The sequence below is a fragment of the Dryas octopetala genome, chromosome 3, assembly GCF_963921425.1.
Source record: "Dryas octopetala chromosome 3, drDryOcto1.1, whole genome shotgun sequence".
Classification (NCBI taxonomy): Eukaryota; Viridiplantae; Streptophyta; class Magnoliopsida; order Rosales; family Rosaceae; genus Dryas; species Dryas octopetala.
Window position 1 is genome coordinate 1,826,522 of NC_141368.1, and position 13,506 is coordinate 1,840,027.

The following is a 13,506-nucleotide window of genomic DNA, read 5'->3' on the forward strand; positions in this document are numbered from 1 at the left end:
GTCACAACTGGAAGCTAGCCAACTCTACCTTGGCGATTTTCCCCTTGTCAACTGCTTAGTAAAGGGAAGAGCTTCTCAGTTCTTACTTCTTAGCCAAAAAAAAAAAAAAAAAGTACGTATGTCGTTTTATTGGGCTGGTGGGAAATTATCCTTCTTTTTTTTTTTCTTTCTGAAGGGTGGAAGATTATCTATTTGATCTGTTGAGAAGGAATGCTGATCTTCCGCACCAAATCCGTACCCATTTTCCCGCTACTCCCGCTAGTTAGTTGGAACCTAAAGATTTGAATTTTACCGGAGCGATATGTGGAGCTAACCCAACTTCCTTAGTTATAGCTCTTTCTGCTCAACAGTCGACACCCCATTAGCCATGACTCTGCTATTTGCTAAGCTTTGTTTCCACTTCCTTTGTTACACAGCTCTCTCTCTCTCTCTCTCTCTAGAACATGTCCTCCAATGGATTGTCTCTCAAGCAAAAGCTCTTGAAGCCAACCTCATTTTTTGGTGTCAAGTTATGGGTTTTGCTTGTAATCTTCATTGTTTTCTTCACAATTCTCACTCTTATCCTCGCGGGGCTCTATGTCATCCATTACCGTCGCCGAAAATCCTACAAAACCCCTTTTTGTTTTCCAATTCCCATTGCTCCCAAAACTTCCCACAATGCTTATAGTAACTCATCCCTTGATCGGAGGCTGCTTTCGCTTAACATTCCGGAAATTGAGATGAACAGTGTGAAGCTGCAGGTGTTTTCTGACCAGTTGTCCACTACTCGGGCTAGTGGGAGAACCCAAATTAGTAATGGGTCGGACTTGGAATCGGTTTCCAGGTACTCTCCAATGGTTAAGAATGTGTGGAGGGGCAACAAGTTTAGTCTGCAGGAGCTTGAGGTAGCAACAAATGGGTTTGCCAAAGAAAATTTGATTGGCAATGGGGATTATGGAATTGTCTATCTTGGGGTTCTGTTGGATAATACGCGTGTGGCAGTGAAGAGGCTAGTGAGTGACAGGTATCCAATTTACTGAATCTATATGTATTTTGGGATTGATAGGCTACTAAGAAAAGTATGCTCGAAAACCCAATTTTGTTTTTCATTTCTTTCATCAATCTTTAAATTATATGAATAGAAAAGTAACTCATGATAAAAAAATTTACAGTTGCCAAGTCGAGGACTTCATACCAGAAATGGAGGCAATTGGGCATGTGAGACACAAAAATCTTGTCAAATTGCTTGGATACCATATTGAAAGTGCGTACAGGTATTGATCAGTTTTCATATTTCTACAATATATTTTAACTTTCTGTTGATTTAAATAAATATTATGAGAATTTTTACTTGCTGACAAATTTTGATGTTCAAACGGCTGATCTGATTTTCATTCATACTAGATTGCTTGTACATGAGTATGTAGATAACAAAAATCTGCATCATTGGCTTCATCTATGCTCCAGACAGCTCAGCCCTCTAACATGGAGCATCCGGATTAACATAATCCAAGGAATAGCAAAAGGGTGAGATCGTCGGATTTATCAAATTTTTCATTTAGATGAATTTGTGCTTGTATAATTTGAAGTGAATATGTTTCTGCAGATTGGCCTACCTTCATGAGGATATTGAACCAAAAATTTTGCATAGAAGCCTAATATCTATCAATGTACTGCTTGATCACCAATGGAATCCTAAGATCTCAGATTTTGGCCTTGCTAAGCTCTTTGGTCCTGCCTGGGGAATCACTATAATGGAATCATTAGGGTCTGTTTCCTCTCTAGCAAAAAATTGTTATATACATGCTTGCTGATCATTTTCATTATTGGGATATATCAAATGGGATTCTTGATGATATCCTTCTCATTCTAAAATTGCATGAATATGAATTTCCAGCTATTTTGCTCCAGAATTTGCTTCTCCTGGTGCTTTTACTGAGAAGTCCGATGTTTATTGCTTTGGAGTACTTATCATGGAGATCATATCCGGGAGGACCCCTGTGGATCGCAGTCAACCCCTAGTATGAATTCCTCATTTGAAACATTTGAGTCATTTTTCATGTTGTTCAACCTTTAATACTTGAGTAATGACTCCTGAATTGCAGCCACATCTGGTGGACTGGTTAAAGTCAATGGTTGGCAATCAAAAAATTGCTGATGTGGTGGATCCCAAATTGCCAGAGAAGCCTTCTTTAAAGGAACTCAAAAGGGTACTTTTGGTTGCTCTTCGTTGTGTTGATCCTGATTCAGAACATAGGCCTAGAATGGGAGATGTTATCCACATGCTTGAGCCCAGTGACTTGCTACTCTGTGATGTAAGAACAAGTGCTTTTTTTGTTCTTAACATTAGCCCAAATTCACATTCTCTCTGTTATTTTCTTTTCTCTCCATAACTTCTGACTCTGATCATATGTTTCATTTTTCTAAATGACTTGCATGTATATTATTATCCCTACAATGAAGAAGGATCATCATTGGCTCAAGAGAGAGACTTCTCCTTGTATTTTCCGGCAAGAGAGCTTCTGCAAGAACAGGTGAGGGTCCCCTTTGAAGCACAGAAGTAGGTAAAGCAGAAGCAAAACCACTACCAGAAAATTGTGCTTTAAGTTCAACTAATAATCATGTAACTCTCTCGTATTCTTATTCAATATAAAACTTGGACAACTTTTTTCCTTTTATTCTGTATCTCAATTCTCAACAATTTTATTTTTTATTTATTTTACTCCCCATCCCCATGAATATGAAATAGTATTAATCCTGATTCTAGTCTCCCTATTATATATTTTTCATTAATCCTTGATAAATTTGACAAAATGGAAGCCTCCCTTTCTAGTCGTCCACTCCATTACTGTGGAATCAAATTAATTTTTGCGGAGACTATTTGGTAATGAGCATGCATAGCCTACAGAAAACAAGAAATCTTCCAGAAGTACTTTCATTTTATTGACATTCAGACTTGAACATTGCTGAAACTTACGATCCTACCTTTCATTTCTGCATCAAAATTCCCATATAGTCAATACAATCAGAAGAAGGGGGTACTTGCAGAACAAGTCACCAACCAAACATTTTCAATGCCCAACCTATAGAAATCAGATATGGAATACGAATAATGAAGGGAAAGAAGTTACTGACTTAGTTACAGCACGTGTAGGTGCGATCATTAATTATAAAAAAGTACATTTACTGACAACTGACAAGGATCGATGGATATCATGGTTCATGGATGGTTATAAAATTAAACAGGTGTAAATTAATGACCGGATATGAAGATGCAAATTAGAATCAATTAAAATGGTGGTTAGGGGTCATGAATTGAAGATGGTGCTTGTTGTAAATTATGCTAGGTGCATGTAACTCATTTTGATAAAGAAGCTAATTAATTTAAGACCAGCAATTAATACTGCTCTGCATGCTCTATAAATTAAGCCACTCCACTCCACTCAAACCCTTCAACCTCCACACCACGCTACCACCTTACAGATTAGAATTACGGGTATCTAATTAACTAGAGCTAGCTTGCTAATCAAAATAGGAATCAAAGCTGCAGGTTGATCACGAAACAACGTACATATAATTAAAGCAAACAGAAATTACTGTCTGCAAAAAGCCATAAACATCGTCCTAGCTTGGTAGTCGTGGGTCATATATAATTCATGAAGGTGGTGGTTGCCTGGTTGGAGGAGGATTGATGAAAAGATGGAGTTGGTGTAAATACATGCCTGCCTACCCGGAAAACATCTATAAAATGAACCCACTCCACCACTACTAGTCCGGCCACTCCCCTCAACTCAGCTCTCTCTCCCTCCAAAGATGTCCATGTCTTTCTTGTTGTAGATCAGATCTTTTTTTTGCAGAAAAATGTGACACATGTGATTTACATTTCATTCCCAAAACTTCCAGTACAATTGTACTGGAAGTTTTGGGAATGAAACTTATTTTTGGAAATAAATTGTAAATGACATGTGTAACATTTTCCTGAAAAAAATTGATATGTAAATAAAGTTTTTGTTAATAATCTTACTATAAAATTTAATATATGAATTAATATAATTTTCTTATAAATGTTATTGCGTGGCGTATGTGTCACATCACTAAACTTAGTTTTTGAAGTCAATGTTGGACAGGCTTACAAATTAAACCCCAACTATGGATTGTATAGTATATGATTCCCTTGTGTATATGACTATATGTAGTCATAAACCCTATATATATAGGACCGTTAAACTTTTGAACGTTTGTGCAAGGTGCCATGAGAGATTGTGTGTGTTCTGTGAAATTCAGATTGCAAAATCAGATTTTGTAGTTTGCTAGCTATAAACCTTATTTCATATCATATGATCGATAAAGTAACATCTATTTTCAGCCATGACACCAACATGTGTTGTCCTAATCATCATTTCATATCATATCAAGTCAATGTTGGACATGACTATGGATTGTATAGTTAATTCTGAAATATTTCTGCCTAATACAAATTATTAAGCTCTTATGATAATTTTGCTCCCATTAAAGGCAAATTAGTTCATGTGACATATTGTACATTGTTAGTTTATCAACCAGTCAATTAAAGTTTTCTCACCTCATCCTTATCACCTCTTTTGACGTGGTTCCATCAATTCTTCTGATCATGTAGCATCACATTAACTCGCTTATGATGCCGTTTTATGTAAAGTTACATTTTAACTATCTACTTGTGGCTTACATAAATCAACACCGATCCCTTTCTTTTATAAGCTAATCCTATTTGGAATGAATTCTTCGTTTTTTTACTGCCTTTATTATCATTTTGTTGTGATAATGTTACACCCTTTTTGTTGGGCTTACTTGTACGTGTATAAGGAGGGGATGTAGAAGATGATGATGTTAGGTTAATTTTGGTGTTGAAACTGTTTCAGTGGAAGAAGACTCATGAGGATATGAAGATGAACTGCAGACTATTTGACAGTCGTCCATTCTTATTCATTGTAATTTACTAATTAATTTGCAGACTCTGTCTCTCTTTTATTCTCCCTAAGTATAAGAGTGACTTGCACTTGTTTTCTTTTTATTGTTAAACTTAATTTATGGAGACCAATATGAAATTAAAAATCGATGGATTTTGAATTTGTTAGATTGTCTTTTACAAAAAATATGTTGATATGATGTACCACATTTGATTAAGATAGTTTTAAATTTGAGACACGTATACTTTTCCCTAATCCTAAAATTTTGGACTTATTAATGAAGAAAATAGAGCTAAGGGGACTTTATGCGATGATGACCGGATCAGGATGGGCCTGGCGGAAGTTAATCGGATGCTCTAGCAGTTTTTAGTATAAGTTAGTAATATACCTTCGTCTCTCTGAACCTCACCTATTCGCCCAACTACTTCCATGGCGGTCGGACTCTTCACTGCCACAACCCCCAAACCCTTCCCTCTCATCCATTCCCCATACCTCCTCCCAATACCCAACCAAACCGTCTTCTTCCCACCTTCAAATCTTTGCCACCAGAAGAGTACACTCCATAAAACTCCAAGGAAACTATGTTTCACGGTCTATGTATTCATGGAGGACCAAAAACAGAGTACCCATCTCGAGAATTTCACAGAAAAATACCCATCAGTACGTGTGGCTGAGAAGTTGGCCAGGACGAAATGGGAGAGGTTCACTTATCTTGTAGCTGCTGTGCTGTCTAGCTTTGGGATTACTTCCATGGCTGTCATGGCTGCTTATTATAGATTTTACTGGCAAATGGAGGTACTTTCTCTGCCTCTATAAACCACAAAAATTACAAATTTTGTCTTTTGTAGTTAGAGTTGTTGAATTGGGTGCTTTTTTTGTTTTGTTTTGTGTAGGGTGGGAATGTGCCTTTGTCTGAAATGTTGGGTACAGTTGCTTTATCTGTTGGTGGTGCTGTAAGTTCACTGAGGCTGACTGCTTCTGAACTGTGTAAAATTTATTAATTTGATTTGGAAGTTGTTAAATTGATTTGGGTACGTATTCTATATTTTCAGGTGGGTATGGAGTTTTGGGCAAGATGGGCACACAGAGCTCTCTGGCACGCTTCCTTATGGCATATCCACGAGGTGTGCTTCAAATTCTGCTACTCTTTGTTATCTGCTTTGAATTGATGCCAACAAAACTTTGAGTTAGTTTTTGTTTCTTTTCAATTGTTGGGAAACCTGCTAAGAAAAAAATATGATAAAGATTGAATTTTTATTTTTATTTCTTATCCTTTTCCTTCAGTTTCTCAGCTACCAATCAGTTTGTGATTGTTGACATGAACTTTAATTGCAGTCCCACCACCGACCCAGAGAAGGTCCATTCGAGCTTAACGATGTATTTTTCATAATCAACGCTGGCCCAGCTATTGCCCTCCTCTCTTATGGTTTCTTCCACAAAGGACTTGTTCCTCGCCTTTGTTTTAGTGCTGTAATAAGTCTCTCTCTCCTTCAGTGTCTTTACGAATCTGAGTTAATTCCTTCATTAACGGCCTTAACTATAATTAATTGTTGGGGATTAAAAATAAATTATTAAATTTTTTTCTTATTACAAAAAAGACCTTTCGGACTTCCGTTATTGACAAATGGACTTTGAACAGGGTCTTGAAATTACAGTGTTGGGCATGGTGTACCTGTTTATCCATGATGGTCTGATTCACAAAAGATTCCCGGTGGGCCCCATAGCCAACGTGCCATATTTCAGAAAGGTTGCTGCAGCTCATCAGGTAAATATCACCGGATGATATATTACACATTTACACTATAATATACATAATGATTCTTTTTTTTTTTTGGCCAAGTACATAATGATTCTTAATTATATAAATTTAGTCTCATAATTTTATATAATTATGAATTTGTCCCTAACCGAATCTAACTGCCAAGATTTTGCTTGATTTGGATGTTTTGTTGGCTTCAGCTCCACCACTCGGACAAATTCGAGGGTGTGCCATATGGTTTTTTTCTGGGACCTAAGGTTGGTCTATTATTCTTTAAAATATGTTGTTAAATGTTAAGCCATGGAATTAATTAACTTAACTATATTTTGTGTGTGGTTTGGTTCTGCAGGAATTGGAAGAAGTGGGAGGCGTAGAAGAGTTGGAAAAGGAGATAGACAGAACAATCAAAGCACACAAGGGCTCATGACTAAATTATTAAAGTTGTTAATGGACAAAAAAAAATTATTAAAGTTGTTGATGGAATCCCATTTCAATTATTTCCTATGGGATTAAAATTTGCAGTGTAGAGAAGTGATAGAGATACAAAGTAAATGGTTTTGTGATCATTTGTGTATTACATGGTGGAAAACAGAGCAAATATGAGACTGAACTGAGATAAGCTAGCTTATTACAATTCTGTATCACTGTATGTGTGCCAAAACGCTGTGGCAGCTAGAGTTTTTTCAATGAGAAAAAGTGTGTTAATTATGATTTATATGAGGACTAGGGAATTGACTCCAATAACAGACATTACATAAGCTAATCGAAAGCTGAAACAGGGTATTTGATGAAATGTCTCAAAGACACAATCACATAAGCCAAGATTAGTCTAAGACAATGTGTCAAAGAGGCATTATAGAAATTAGGAGAGGGCTGAGACAAGTACCTTTTATGTTCTTTCCATTAGACCAAATTCACATCACAGTTATTTTCTTGTTTTCTCTCCTTAATTTCTGACTCTGATCATTTGTTTCATTTTCTAAATGACTTGCAGAGAGTATTCATATAGCCTACAGAAAAGAAAAAAAAACAGACATCTTTCAAAACTACTTCAATTTTATTGACATTCAAATTCCAACATTGTTGAAACATACGATGCTACCTTCCATTTCTGCACCAAAATTCCATATAATTAATACAGTACTCTCAGAAGAAGGGGGTACCGGCAGAACAAGTCTTCAACTTAACATTCTCAATGGCCAACCTATCCTGAGGGAAAGGACAATCAACTACTTGTTTCTTCTCCGGCAACAAATCGCATGCTTTTGGGGTCACATTGCTGGTAATCCCCTCAATATCAGTACAGTTCCATTGTAATATTTTGGGCTTCTCAGTCAGTGAGATGGTCACATTAGAAATGCAGATTCCCTTGAAAGGGTCATTAGGAATTCCATCCAGCCTTGCTGAATAAGTAACATTGTCGGCCACAACCTCTTTGTAGTTGATGTTTTGAATCACAGGCAGTGCTTTTGGATCAAAGCCAGGGTCTGGGTGTGAACCATAAGACCCAGTCATCCAAAAAACATACTTCATAGTCTTGAGGGTCATTCTTCTTACATAGATGTCTTTCACATAAGCTCCTCTTCCTATGGCTGTTTTGATCCTTATGCTGGATTGGGTGTCAATGGCTGTGATGTCTTCAGCTCTAACGTCTTTGATTCCGCCGGACATTTCGCTGCCTAGTGCAATGGTAGCACTGTCAGGTGAAATGCAGGTAAGCCTTCTGATAACAAGGTGCTGGGTTGGCATCCCAACTTTGATTCCATACTCATCCCACCCACTCTTCACTGCAATGCAGTCATCCCCAGAGACTATGTAGCAGTCTTCTATTCTAGTTTGTGTACACGAATCTGAAAAGGGTGGAAAACAAAAAAACAGGAACATGAATTGTCAGTCTAATGTGAAATTTCAAAAACTAACTTAAGGGGTCTCGAGCACTACTAATAGCTTATATTTTTAAAACTCTGAAAAGCAAACCAACCTGGGTCTATCCCATCTGTGTTAGGAGAGTCAATTGGTGCAAGGATAGTGAGTCTTTGGATTATAATATTGCTGCAAATACCAGAATGTTATCACACAATGATATACACATATATGTGAGTGTATTAATGCTTGAGAATATTAGGTACTGTTGATGATAGAAAAATGGTCAAACCTGCTGTATATGGGATGGACAAACCACGAAGGAGAATTGACCAAAGTAAGATTAGATATTTGGATCTGATCAGAGTACATAATCTCAATCATGTAGGGTCGGGTGACCTTCAAACTGCCCTGGTGGAACTTGTCCCACCAAGACTTACCTTGGCCATCAATGGTGCCATTGTTACCTAATTAATGGTCGATTAACAAGGAATTGAAACACATTAACATGATTGACCAAGAATCAAGGTAAATTAATTAGTAGAATTTAACCAACTGGGGTCTAATCAAAGAAACTCATTAACATGATTTGACCCAAAATCAAGGTAATATTTGATTAATTACCGGTAATTACGACATCAGTGAGGTTTGTTCCAAAAATGAGACTGCTAAATCTTCCATCAGGGGCATCTCTACCTCTACCATATGAAGGTAGTACTGGAAGAAGAGGCCACTCTGACTCATCCTGTCCATTTGATCATGCAAATTAGGGTCAATTTTACATGAAAAAAATTGGCTCATATGAATAGAAGTTTCCCTAAAATAAAAGAGTAAAAAGAGAAGTTCACGGTCAATTTAGTTGACAGCCTGCAAGCATACCACATTCTCATTTCTCAGGGTCAAAGTTAATCAATTAATTCCCAATTAAGAAGATTTGAACCATCCGATCGACCATAATAAAAAATAAGATTTGAATTTTAACTAGCTAGTATCGATCCCTAGTCTTGAGGACAACATCACATCTTCCAAATTAGATGATTCTAATTTTGTATTGCCAAAGACGAGAAATACAAACAAAAAAAAAACTAAAATTAAGTAAATTATTATATGTGCCGATTAATAAAATGTTGTATGTTGTAACTACTGGCTAGCTTATTAATAAAGAACTCTATATATAATTTTCACCATAAGTTTGTGAGTCACATATAAATATAAATATATATATATATATATATAAAATTCACATGACCAGCACATAATCAAAAGAATTTCTCTAAAGAAATATTATGGAACCACAAACTAATGCAAGAAATGAAACCTGAGATGCAAGAATAACAGCATCCTTATGGAGGAAAAGGGTAAAATGGCTAGTGACATTGAAGCTTCCAGTTAGCCATTTCCCCGGTGGTACAATAAGCTGTGCTCCGCCATCTGATGCATACTTGCTGAGCTTATCAATCGCCGCCTTGAACGCCTTTGTGTTCGATGTTTTCCCGTCACCAACAGCTCCAAAATCAGTCAGAAGAGCACTATGCTTCCGGCAGTTAATGGCGGGGTAGTGGACCGTGTCCAAAATCTCTTGTGTTCTACATTCTGCCCCTCTTAGGAAGAAGAGTAATCCCAATATAACAATGGTTGCACCAGCGAACTGCAATTAAAAAAGAAAAACGGGAACATAATTCATTTGGTTTGACCATGTATTCAAATTTTCCATGTAAATAACAAAATTTAGAAAATTAATTGCATCTCAGTATAAAAATATTTAACATTTATATATAATTAAAAAAATGTGGTAAAATATGGTACAAGAAAAATTACTCGGATCGATAAAATATTAAAAACCAATTAAGTTATTGATGAGTAAAACCCAGAAAGAGGAATCATGGATTGTCAAAAATGAGAAAAATAAACCCACGTAAAAAAACCCCTTATTAGTCTATTTTGATGAGATTCAACCTAGAAAACAAGCAAAAAATACATTGAAAATATGAAAACAAATTTATTTTGGCATGGGGTATGACTGTATGAGTGAGATGGTCATGGTACTGGTGAAGAAAAGAACGTACATGGGACATTGTAGATTTTGGGCAGGGGTCCATGGTCTGGAAACTTGGAAGGGCTATTGTACATTTTGTTTAGGGAGAAAGAGAGGAATTTATAGGGGTGCATTGGATTGCATACTAGGAAGGATATCTGACTATCTGAGGGTGCGTGGATACGCTACTGATGACGATTAATAACGAACGTGGTCTTTTGAAATTTGTACAATATAGCAAGTATAACGGCAATTAATTAAATATATACCTCAATTTATGTAACAAAAATGATGTGTATGAAAAGTACACGTGGTCTGCGTGCATGTGGATTATGGGTCTTCTTGCTTTCTGGTTTCATCTTTCTTTCTTTCTTTCTCATGTTTCAGTTTAAGAATTTTTACCTCTATGTTTCTTGTTTTTCTTTTTCACTTTTAATTTGAGGGAAAATAATTCAAACCTATAATCTTTTCTAACAAAATTTAGCTTAATCAGTGGTTATTTCTCTTTTTATTTTTTATTTTTGAACTCTCTCACTTTTGAATGGCTGCATTGATTGAGCATATAGGATGTATATGATTTAATTCCACCTTAAATAAGAGAAAGTTTTTGTCTCTGACATACTCGTCATTTGTGGAGAAAAATCCCTAATTGAGATTCCAAGTGCAAAAGTTTAATGTAGAAGGGTGAATTGTATCCATATTATTAAATGACTTGATTCTATGTATCCATGCATGGTACTAATTAATTGAGTCAGTAATAAGCTAGAGGATATATATATATATATATATGTATACTAGTCATGCAAACCCTTATCAATGACTTAATTTGTTCACAAGCTAAGTAAGGACTGATTGAATTAGACCCATATACATGTTATGAGAGAAAGATCGATCACATGATCATTACACACAAAAATTCCTCCAAATCACATTTAAACCCATATCCATATATATGCTGCAAATCCATTCATGTAAGTAAATAATCTCGCAATTGGAACTTGTGGAGAACATATATGATTGCTATACTGTATACATATACATGTCAATCAAAGTAGCAGAAAGAAACTTAATTAGTGTGGCAATTAGGGCCATTGGTATTGCCTTAATTCTGGTTGATTATTGTTCCTGAAGTTTACCATAAAACCAGCCTCCATCATTTGGAGCGTTCCACCTGAATATTAAGCCGGTGTTTAACAACTTGTTAGAGTCATACACATCATACGTAGCTGAAACTTGTTCTCCAGGAATTATTTCCCAAATAAAGGAACACCGATACACTGTATTGCTAAAAATGGACGTCCATGGCTTCCACCATGGGATGTCGAATTTCCAGCTCCAACTCTCCCTGGATCCAAGACTCCGCTGCCCAAAATCTTTATGTTCGCCGCTAATACTTTTGCAACCACACCATATTTTTCTTCCTTGTTTCAACTCATTTACTATTGTCACGCTGTACTCTGCCAAAACCAATTGTGAATTTTGTCCCACAATTAGTACCATTATTACCAATGCAACAAGCATTCCATGGCTGGACTGGCCCCAAGGTAGACTTCCCATTTGTCGTTAATTATATGCAAGTGATTGGATGCCAAGAAAATGTAAAAAAGCAAAATGGGACTTATTGTTGAATGATGTGTTGGGAGCTTGAAAATATATATAGAATTGCATTATTGCTATTTTTGTGAGTTCAGTTATAAGTGCATGGTGTTATATTCATATATAAGTTGTTATGGAAACCACATTTCTGTTATGGGTTGTTTGTTTCCTTAACATTTTAATTATGTTTTTTTCCTTTAAAAAAAAAAACTATATGCAAAAAATTCATCTTGCTAGCATGATGGATTGAGTTGAAAAGAGGATGATGTATACTAATCAAATTCTCTTCAATGACTTTTGTTCACAAGCAACTAACTTCTGCAATGAATGCGCCCATCCTTCCCACATATTCTTAGCTTCTCCCCCATATCCATATGCTACAAATCCATACGTAAGTATGTAACAGTGTAACTGTGTAAGTTAGGCAAAAAGCGAAAAAGTAAATGATCTTGTCCCCCAGTGTACCAAAAAACACAAATACATGATCAGGAATTGTCAAAAAATTTCAGCCCAACATGCTTTACAACTTAAGTCCGTATTTGAGTTCAACCCAACGTGCATTACACCAACGAGATTGGGCTTGGCTACTAAGCCCATCGAAAAATTATACCATTATTAGCAGACGCGGGATGGGGCCACGGGTCCTCCACGTGTCCAATTAGACGACTGTGAACTCGCCACCAGTCATGTACACGGAGCCTAACATTGGGACCAATCCCTGTGCGAGAAGACGATTAACTAACGTCGCTACTCGCAAAAAGGTATCGGGTCGCTAGTGATATCATAGAGTGCTACGTGGCGTTCTATACAGCTACTCAAGTGGGAGCTCTCACGCTGTCGTTTCACCAATCTGCCATGTGATTCGCTGTCGTCCTCTACGCAGTACGCAATCCCGCGGCGGCCCATCCGCCTCACATTTCCTAGTCCCTGCCTGACAAGTGTCATATACCCACCTCCACTTCACAATTCTCGCCCGTCTCCTATGCACTAAATCACCCAAAATACCACCGACTTAGTGCCTTTGATGTATTGCCAAGGTCAAATTAACTTCACCAAAAATTCCTTATAGTTGTCAGTCTTGTGACTGTGTCATTTTTTAATAATTGCAACATAAGTAGATTTATTTTAAACTTTGTTTTTTCTTTTGGCCACGAACTTTAGAATAGTTTAACTTATTTGTTACAATTTAGAATTAAGAATGTATTCTTAAAGTACAATAATTAAGAAATTATATAAACAAATTGACACAATTAAAACTAAAACAGGGACAAACGAAAATTTGGCCTTTGGCTCTTCAGTTGATATTTTTGGCCACGTGAATGGTGTCG

General features: G+C 36.5%; 3 protein-coding genes across 5 annotated transcripts; 2 read left to right on the forward strand and 1 right to left on the reverse strand.

Moving 5' to 3' along the window:
* Positions 1-35: 35 nt before the first annotated feature.
* LOC147289359 (putative serine/threonine-protein kinase At1g01540) lies at positions 36-2,657 on the forward strand. Its single transcript, XM_086235684.1, has 7 exons — positions 36-1,003; positions 1,152-1,253; positions 1,384-1,506; positions 1,586-1,747; positions 1,877-2,000; positions 2,085-2,294; positions 2,443-2,657. The coding sequence occupies exons 1-7, from the start codon at positions 444-446 to the stop codon at positions 2,515-2,517; spliced, it is 1,356 nt and encodes a 451-aa protein (XP_086091810.1). The 5' UTR covers positions 36-443; the 3' UTR covers positions 2,518-2,657.
* Positions 2,658-5,246: 2,589 nt separating this feature from the next.
* LOC147289360 (beta-carotene hydroxylase 2, chloroplastic-like) lies at positions 5,247-7,379 on the forward strand. 3 transcript variants are annotated; one of them, XM_086235362.1, is made up of 7 exons: positions 5,247-5,720; positions 5,819-5,878; positions 5,978-6,049; positions 6,261-6,395; positions 6,565-6,690; positions 6,885-6,941; positions 7,034-7,379. In XM_086235362.1, the coding sequence occupies exons 1-7, from the start codon at positions 5,355-5,357 to the stop codon at positions 7,109-7,111; spliced, it is 894 nt and encodes a 297-aa protein (XP_086091488.1). In that variant the 5' UTR covers positions 5,247-5,354; the 3' UTR covers positions 7,112-7,379. The 3 variants fall into 3 exon arrangements, with proteins under 3 accessions (XP_086091488.1, XP_086091490.1, XP_086091489.1); XM_086235364.1 differs by lacking the exon at positions 6,261-6,395; XM_086235363.1 differs by lacking the exon at positions 5,819-5,878.
* A 451-nt stretch (positions 7,380-7,830) lies between these two features.
* On the reverse strand, positions 7,831-10,646 carry LOC147289361 (putative polygalacturonase). Its single transcript, XM_086234804.1, has 6 exons — positions 10,614-10,646; positions 9,866-10,195; positions 9,172-9,292; positions 8,840-9,014; positions 8,666-8,736; positions 7,831-8,534 (listed from the first exon to the last, which is right to left on the reverse strand). The coding sequence occupies exons 1-6, from the start codon at positions 10,644-10,646 to the stop codon at positions 7,831-7,833; spliced, it is 1,434 nt and encodes a 477-aa protein (XP_086090930.1).
* Positions 10,647-13,506: the final 2,860 nt, after the last annotated feature.

Excerpts from the sequence above, each read along its gene's own strand:
- LOC147289359 (XM_086235684.1), top strand. The coding sequence starts at position 444 with ATGTCCTCCAATGGATTGTCTCTCAAGCAAAAGCTCTTGAAGCCAACC. Across the intron at positions 1,004-1,151 it reads AAGAGGCTAGTGAGTGACAG|TTGCCAAGTCGAGGACTTCA; the intron begins GTATCCAATTTA and ends AAAAATTTACAG. Across the intron at positions 1,507-1,585 it reads ATCCAAGGAATAGCAAAAGG|ATTGGCCTACCTTCATGAGG; the intron begins GTGAGATCGTCG and ends ATGTTTCTGCAG.
- LOC147289360 (XM_086235362.1), top strand. The coding sequence starts at position 5,355 with ATGGCGGTCGGACTCTTCACTGCCACAACCCCCAAACCCTTCCCTCTC. Across the intron at positions 5,879-5,977 it reads CTTTATCTGTTGGTGGTGCT|GTGGGTATGGAGTTTTGGGC; the intron begins GTAAGTTCACTG and ends CTATATTTTCAG. Across the intron at positions 6,396-6,564 it reads CTCGCCTTTGTTTTAGTGCT|GGTCTTGAAATTACAGTGTT; the intron begins GTAATAAGTCTC and ends GACTTTGAACAG.
- LOC147289361 (XM_086234804.1), bottom strand. The coding sequence starts at position 10,646 with ATGGACCCCTGCCCAAAATCTACAATGTCCCAT. Across the intron at positions 9,015-9,171 it reads CACTGATGTCGTAATTACCG|GTAACAATGGCACCATTGAT; the intron begins GTAATTAATCAA and ends ACCATTAATTAG. Across the intron at positions 8,535-8,665 it reads CACAGATGGGATAGACCCAG|ATTCGTGTACACAAACTAGA; the intron begins GTTGGTTTGCTT and ends CACCCTTTTCAG.